The sequence below is a fragment of the Centruroides sculpturatus genome, unplaced genomic scaffold (genome assembly GCF_000671375.1).
Source record: "Centruroides sculpturatus isolate CEXI.00-Female unplaced genomic scaffold, Cexi_2.0 scaffold1639, whole genome shotgun sequence".
Lineage (NCBI taxonomy): Eukaryota > Metazoa > Arthropoda > Arachnida > Scorpiones > Buthidae > Centruroides > Centruroides sculpturatus.
Genome location: NW_019385855.1, coordinates 113,100 through 122,083, shown reverse-complemented (window position 1 = coordinate 122,083; position 8,984 = coordinate 113,100). Strand labels below are relative to the sequence as shown.

Genomic DNA, 8,984 nt, shown 5'->3' with positions numbered 1-8,984 from the left:
TTGAATTTTCGTCGATGTTAAGCCTAACGAAGACTATTGTATTGTTAAAAATTATTTTTTTATTTTGTACAAACAAAATAAATATATTGAAAAATATAAAAACAATAAAAAATTATACTTCAGAAGTTAATTTAGTATCAAAAACGTAAAATATTTGAGTAGCCAAAGACATAGCCAAAGATTACAGCGCCACAGCACTGGCGAAAATTTAAATTTGTCGACTGGAATTCTTCAGATAACCGACGTTTCTGATAACCGACCTTCGGATAAACGACGCTCTACTGTATTAACTTTGGATATTCAAATAGCAATTATGGCTGAAATCTTATTCTCATTCAATAATTTTATAAACTTTACATACAATGCATCTTAACCTTTGCAATCTCTGCAACTATGTGACCTTTCAATTTTAACTTCCACATATTTGCAATTTCTTCAAATCACAAATCATTTTTGCTTTGCCATTGTTAGCAAAAACTGCTGATATTTTTTTTATTTCAAACAACAAAAATATCTTTAATATATCTGTCATAATGATTAAATTTTAAATAGTCTTTTAGTTTTACCTAAACTTTCAAGGCAATATTTTTAATAGGCAAGTATAATTGTCAAATTTTATTTGATCTCTAAACAATATTTGTTTATTCTGTATTTTCTAACTTAAGTTAGATATTTTTATATGTCTTATGCAATAAAAATACTTAAACTTTTATTCTGAAATTCAGAGAAAATAAAATTACTAAACTTTTGAAACAAACTTTAATTTGTAAAATGTATTGTTTAGAACAAATCTTGTTTTCTTTAAATTTGAATTATTCAAATTTTTATATATTTCAGTAATAATATATTTTAACTAACTTTTTCAATTAATTAAGTAAAATCAAATTTGTTTTGTTGTTGAAAACAATTATGTTTTTGTAATGTTAAATTTAATTAATTTATTACAGTCCACTACATATTATAAAAGTCAAAGATACACCTATATAACAACATAGACTGTAATTGTTAAAATGTGGTATTTGAATTTGCATGATCAACAATAAACAAACTTATTTAAATAAATCAAATAAAAAGGATCAAATAGAACCGGACATAAATTATGAAGTATTTATTTTCCTTTGCTAATGGCTAAACTTTATTTATATATAAATTTACAACAGACTATCATTTCACACACCCGTTATTCCATTCTTATCTTGTTTCTTCCTGACTAGGAAGAAACAATGATAAGAATAAAATAATGATGATTTATTTAACTGAACTATTGAATCAAGGTCAAATTTTTACTGCTATAAAAAATATTTCTAACATTCTCAGTTAAAACAATATTAAGTTTTTAAATGATCTTTATTACCTGACAATCAAAAATTTAATAAAATTCAAATTTAATGATATTTAAGTAATGTTTTATTCATTAGAACTTTCATATTATTATTATTTATGTTTATAAAATGTTGTATGTTTTAAATAAATATGAAATGTGTTTAATTTAACAGTTTTAACAAAATTTATTTTTAAGTACAAACTAATATATAAATTATATCTTACCTCTTGATTTCCATCATAATAATATAAAGTATTAGATGTTAAAACAAACCAACGAGATTTATAATTAACTGGTCCCAATCTCTTTTTATTCTGTGATCTCTTTATCATAAATGCCTGTTTCATAACATTATCTTCTTTACTTGCCATAATCCTCCCTCATTACAGACCTATCAGTCCAAGTTCCAAAATTCTGTTTTCAATCACATTTTGAAATAGAAACTCTGTTTAAAGAAAACATATTTTATAAAAATTACAATAATATGATATTTATTGTAAATAAAACACTTTAAATGAAAAATTTAATCATGCCAATGTTTTCAACTGTATTGTATTTTTATCTTAAAGTAACAAAACTGATTGCTTTGGTATCATGGGAGTGCTGCAGCACCATAAACAACCCCCCAGATATGTATGTCACATAGTCAAAGCTGGAACTACCAGAGTATATAAAGAAACTGAACACATGTTAGTTATAGTTTACACAACTTTTTATATGAATTTATAATATTTTATGTTATTTATTTTATTAATATTTTATACTAGTACTGAGAAAGTTTTTATATCCCAAAGTACTGACTTTGCATTACCTGAGTACTCAAAATACCTAAATATTATGCAATGTTTTAACTTCAAAATAATAATAAATTACTATATTTAAATCTTATCATTCTTAAATTTGATGGGCTGTTGTTATTAACCAAGTAATAATGTATCAAATCACACAAAAAAAAAAATTTATCTTAGTACAGATCATTTTTTACATACTTTCATTTTAATGTCCTTTGAAAATTAATACACTTTGCTTCTTTATCATTAGAATGTTTATAATTTCAAGTCTCCTAGAATGGCTGAGGGAACACTTTTGTCTCCTCTTAAAAATTCAATATATTTTCACATTTTAATGAAAATAGTTACATGAAACTTATTTTATCATTACTGGTAGTTCTGTTANAATTCCCTAATTAAGACATATTAATAATAAATTTAATAATTATAAATAAATAAAGTCTTAATATTTAATACAGCCTAAATATAGCCTAACAAAAATCCAACAGATCATTTGATATTACTAATGTATTGGATTATATATGTTACAATTAATATAAAACATATATTCTTGAGAAATTGGCAGCTAGTTTCTTAACAAGCAAGTGATATTAATATTTATAGCCACAACTTATAATATACTTGTTATCTGATGAAAAATGAATAAAAACAATTCACCTACATTTATCATATAAAGTTCTTTCAATTCATATAAATAAACCTTTATAAACTGAATGTATGTATTTTTACAATAGCTTAACTCAAACTATGTTAATATGTAAGACTTAAATGATAAAAACATACCTGAAAGGCATATTTCCTATCAAGAGCATCATCATTAAGGCACTCAATAAATCTTACTGATTTAAGATCTATTCTTCCTTTTAACTTGCCTTTCCTCTATTTAAGAAAAAACAGATAAATATATGTATAAGATATTTAAACAAACTAAAATGAAAATCAAATAGATATTCTGAAGTAAAAACTTCTACTAAATAATACATAGGAAATTCAGAGATAAAAATTATTTTCCAGATAAAGTATCATCATATTTCATACAGAGATTTATAACTTAGAATATATTACTATTAATGATGTTACAGAGAGAAATGAATTGTACATAAAAACCTGTTTAAACAATAGAAATTAGTATCTCGCATAAAAACATTTCTTTTTACAAGGTTATTTTTTATGATGATTTCTGCTATCCCAGGATTTATACCAAAAAAAAAAAAATCAACAAAAGAAAGAAAACAATATTTCAAAACTAATAAAAAATAAATATGAGAAATTTATTTTGTATTCAGAAGGAAATCTTGATAAAAGGGTTTCAGCTATTTTTTCCATTGGATGTCCAAATATTTCTGAATTCTGGCTCTCAATAACAAATATAGATAATTACTACTAGTAAAGAAATTTTTTAGAATCAAATATACAAGCTCAAAAACAGTTATGAACTAACAAAAAAAATTTCAATATTTTTATTTTCTTTGGCAGAAGGATGTTAATCTTTCAAATTACCAACAGTCTATAGTTAAAATGCTTTTGAATCACATCATCTTATTAATAAATTTATTACTTATTTTTTAGTGATTAAGCATCATTTCTTGGCATCTAAAATATTGCTTCTTAACACTTCAATTAATTTTACTATTTGCACCATTAGAAATCATTCAATATTTATATCTAACTAGAAAATGGCTAAAAATTTTTCCTGTATTTCATATTTGTTTTTCAGTGATGAAGCACCTTGCTTTAATTTGTATACTGTAATTATTTTGGATCATCTATAGATATTTATAGATTCAAATAAATTTATTAGATAAAAGTTTTTGTTTATATATGCATAACTCATTAATTTTTATTTTATCGTTATTAAATAAAATTATTCATTATTATTTAAATTAAAATATGTAACAAGTAAAGACAGATTTTTTTCTTAAGCCAGATATAATAGTCTTATGTAATGATTTACAAACATTTTAAATTTAATTTATTATGCTAATACTCCATATATTATAAATACATATTAATTTTCTAATTGATAGCATAAAATAATATTCTTTGTAAAACATATAAAAAAATTTAAATGATAATTTTTCAATCAAATTTGAATAATTAAAAAAACTTGATAAAATTTTGAATAAAATGATATTACAACTATTATATATTTATTAAATTTTATTTTATTAAAAAGTCTTTCATCTATTATATTCAAGAATGAACATATTAATAAAATACAGATGTACAAATCTAGACAAATAAAACTGAATACATTATAAATATAGAAGTAGCGAGAATAAACATCCTGACCTATTTATATTTTAATATTAAAATTATAAAAATTTTTCTATTGCTAATTTTAAAACACAATGTCTTACCTTAAAATATTGTTACTTATAAAACTAAGAGACTTCTATAAGGACATTTATTCCTTAATTTTATAAATAAAATGAGATTTCCTGTATTTACTATTTGAACATATTATATATATAGCTTGTCTAGCAGGTAGCAGGTTTAGTAAGTTGTTCAGCTAGATCAAAAAGTACAGAATTTAGGACATATAAAAGGTAGTTGTCCTTGTGATATGCATGTCAGATGTTCTAGGAAGTTATGAAATATCTGCCATCATTATTATACAGTATATTTTTAACTACGATAAAATTTTTCATTCCAAATAAAACATCACATTTAAATTCATTCATTAACTATGAAAATAAATATTTTAAATCAAAATATTACAGTAATATAAAGTAAAAATAAAAAGTATTAAATTATAAATAAAACATAGGTCACTAGTTCAAGAATAAAATACCCTGTTATTTCATTTACAATATAGAAAATACAGCAGTTAAAAACTTTTTAACCTTTCCTGAATATCAAATTAAATTTAAAATGTAATGCATAGTTGGTTTTATATATATTTTCCTTTCAAAAAATAAACTTTCACAATTAAAAATTTTTTTATTTTAATACGGTTGTCTCTATCTAAAAATTAAATATAACAAAACCTATTTGAACTAAATAATAACAATATGAAACTAACTTTTTTTAAGTAAATAAATAGATGAATTTGAACAACACAAAAAAACCTTTTTAATATCCCAGTATAAACAAATTTAAACAAAACGAACGTTTTCAACCATATACTTGGTCTTCATCAGGCTAATGGCCAATATAAAATTGATTTTATCTTCCCAGGAGTTGTGCGAGAGGTTGTTTTAGATGAATTTGAAAAATTTACAAATAAAATAGTAAAATAGTGTTTTCTTCTAATTATATAATGCAATAAAATGAATATTTTGATAGCTATTAATACTAAACAAGAACAAATAATGAAATAATGTCATAAATCCATTATTTAATATATATATATATATAATGGTAAACTCAAAATTGAAGAAACAAACCATTAATGAACAGTAGATGCTTTGCACATGAACAAGCATTTTCAGCTAACTTAGCCATCATCATGCAAAGTCTGAAATTTGTTCAAGTGCATATTACATGGACATTAATTCAATTAAATACATTAAATGTTTAATCTCATTTTTGCTTATATTAAAATAACTCAAAACCTTGTAAAAATGCCATACATAGAGTTACCTATCTTAAAGTTCAAATAGCAAGAAGAAAATACATCTCTCAAATTATGAAAAATTTTCAAATAAAAATTTCAGTCTCAAATAAAATTAAAAGTGTTTATCAATAAAGATAAAAAGAATCAAATTTAACTTTGTACTATTATTTTCATAACCCAAATATTATAATAAGCAGCATTTGTATCTTCTTGAATACAGATGAATTTGACTTCCTGGGTCACAAATTAACATTTATTTTGCATTTATGACATTTTAAAATTAAGCTTAAAAACATTCACAGAAGATGGAAATGAGATAAACATTTTTGGCCTATTCATAGGCCCTCTTCAGGTATACAAGCAGAAAAAAGTATTATTTTTCCTTCTAGTATACTTGTGTATTCATTTTGGCAAAAAATGAAGACATTTTGCAGCTTCAATATATTTATATATTTTATATTTTGATGTAAATACCATCAACCAAATTTTTAATTTTAATTCACTTCTGCCTCTCAACCAACTCTGAAAGTTGTGAATCAAGTCAGAAAATTATATCAACAGGTTTCATCAACTTCCATCAGAAATGTATCATCAAAACTGTCATTGCCAAAGACAACTTTACATAATATCAAAGTTGGGAAGAAGGGACATAAGAAGCAAATTGCACCAAAATATATGAAGAACCAAGTAGAAAAAGAAAAAGAGACTGCAGAAATGTTTATGATAAGGTCTGATGAAGCATCTCATTATTGACAATGAGACTTATTGCCCATTTGACCTGGAAACATCCAAGAAAAGCAATATTACCATGCTATAAATCCACAGAATAGTGCCTACAAAGAGAAAATCCAGCCTAAGGAAATATTCTACAAGTAGTACCTCATTTGGCAGGCCATGGATGCATCTGAACTTTTCAGGTACTTTTGTTTGTGAAGATAACATCATTGCTCAGGTTTACCTGGAGGAATGTCTGAAAAAATCATTGCTTCCCTTCACTGAAAAACACTAATCTAGGAGTGACATCATCATCTGGCCAGATTTAGCTACATTGCATTATACAAAAATTGTAACTGCCTTCTTAGATAGTAAAGGTGTTGAATACATATACAACAACCACCCTCCAAATGTTCCACAAGCATGTGGAATTGAGTGCTTTTGGGTAAAGAGGAGTATTGCAAATAAAGAGTCCTTGCCAAAAAATATTTGATCCCTCCACCAGGTTTGGGTATTTATGAGCCAAAATGTTGCATCCCCCTCTGGAAAAATCTCTCATGGACCATGCTTACAAAAACATTCATTCAATTGCATATCATGGCATCAGTACCAACAAATAACTATTACTACTACCTCACAACAGTTATTAGATGAAGAACAGCTGTTCTGAAAAACTGTTCTGTTATATGAGCATTAAAGTATGAGTTGAAGAACTTAAGCCTGGACTCCACATTACCAGAATCCATGACGTAATCGTAAAACTAAAAGCCAAACTGACGAAACTTTCAGTTTTGTAACGTTCAGTTGGACAGAAACAAGACTGAAAGCAGAGTTAAAAATTATTTAACTTTTCTGTTTTCATTCCGCGCTTCTGTTGTACTGCAACCAATAAAAACACAAGGATTTGTGATGCATAGTCACGTGCATTAGTCATGTGTAGTTTAATTGTTGTAATTGCGGAAAGTGTAGTGAAAATGATGAGGAAACAAATAGATTTGGAATTCTTCACTGAAGAAGTTAGAAAATACAGATGTCTGTACGACAAAAAATGTAAATAATTCAAAGATTATTAACAATTTCATTGTTAATAAATGCAGAGAGAGCATGGCAAAATCCAAAGCGTCATCCATGTTTGATTCTACAACAATTACAGAACTGATCAACAGATGACCCATTTCTAGTGGAGTCAAGTTAAAATGAAAACATAACTGAAACAAAAACTCTATATGTTTCAGTTCTGTTTCTGAGTTTCTGTTTTCAGGTAATGTGGAGTCCAGGTTTTAGTCCACTTACTTTCTGTCCAGCTCTTATAATTGTCAATGTTATTGGGTGCTTACCACGAAAATCATATTGTTTTTATAAAATCGATGTCATGTCTTTATACCCATCAAGCACCTTATTTCAAAGCTATTACATTAGCAAATTTCTTGCTGCTCAAGGAAGGGTTTAATATACAAATGCTACATATATGTAAAGCCTATTGTTAGTGACAGAAAAAATTTCTGTTTTAATAACTAATATTACCTGTTGAAACAGAGAGTGCTTATGGCAAACCAATACCAAGCTTACCAAGAGGGTGTTAAGAACATAATTATGATCCCCTATGGTTGGAAGTCTCATTACTATGATAGTGTATTGAGTAGAGAACTATATTTATCTGGGAGTCATATAATCAACTATGGATTACTGTAATAGACAAACCCTCAACCTTCTGGAACTTTGAGTGTTGCTTTTCAAATTTCTAAAAACTTAATTTGTGGCCATAACATTGTCAGTAACTATAGTTCAAATTTATAGTTTTAATTTATTTTTACAGTTTTGTTGTAACTGGTGCAGAATGTGGTAGCAAGGTAAAGAAAGGAACTGCTTAGTTGAAACAGAATTTAATGTACAGTACACACAGTACAGTGACAAGAAGCATATGTTTACATATGACAGGGTCATCTTATACTGTATATGGAAAGATTTAAGCAATACCTGAAATGTCCCTAGGAGAGTGCTCTAACAAGTTCTTTAACAAGTTTTTATACAAATTTATACAATATATTAATAAATATTTCATTTTGTATAAAAACTTTTGTACATTCATTTCTAAATGAAATATTTAAAGTAATAGAGACAATGAAACATAAATATAAGAATATATTAAGATCACTTATATTAAGTAAAAAAAAAAAAAAAATGCTTATTAATCTGTGAGACAAGCAAACACTAAATAAATTAAAAAGCAAACATCAAACAGGAATAATACATTACTTTTCTCAACTTGTAAATTAGATAAAATACAGCATTAATAAAATAATTTCTAGTTAAACATTAAACAAATGAAGAATAACTTATTTAAAAAACAGAAATCTGAATAAACAAAATTAGAAGTTACAAGTTAATATTTTAATTACTATATTTAAATTATTTAGCTAAGTAGTAGATTTAAAAATTTTGCAAATCTGAAATGATGCTAAAAAACACATGATTAATTAATTAAATAACATTATGTTCACTTCACATACATGTATACATGCCATACATACATAGAATACACAGACAACAATTTTTTCATTCATATATTAAATCAAAAAAAATAAAATAAATAAAT

The 8,984-nt window shown here is 25.3% G+C and overlaps 1 protein-coding gene across 1 annotated transcript in view; it reads right to left on the bottom strand.

Moving 5' to 3' along the window:
• The window catches only part of LOC111642539 (tyrosine-protein kinase Tec-like), a 59,745-nt gene that overhangs the window by 26,690 nt on the left and 24,071 nt on the right, over positions 1-8,984 (bottom strand). Inside the window, exon 3 of the mRNA XM_023388887.1 lies at positions 2,899-2,994. Within this exon, the coding sequence (XP_023244655.1) occupies positions 2,899-2,994 (96 nt within the window). The remainder of the gene's footprint in view (positions 1-2,898; positions 2,995-8,984) is intronic.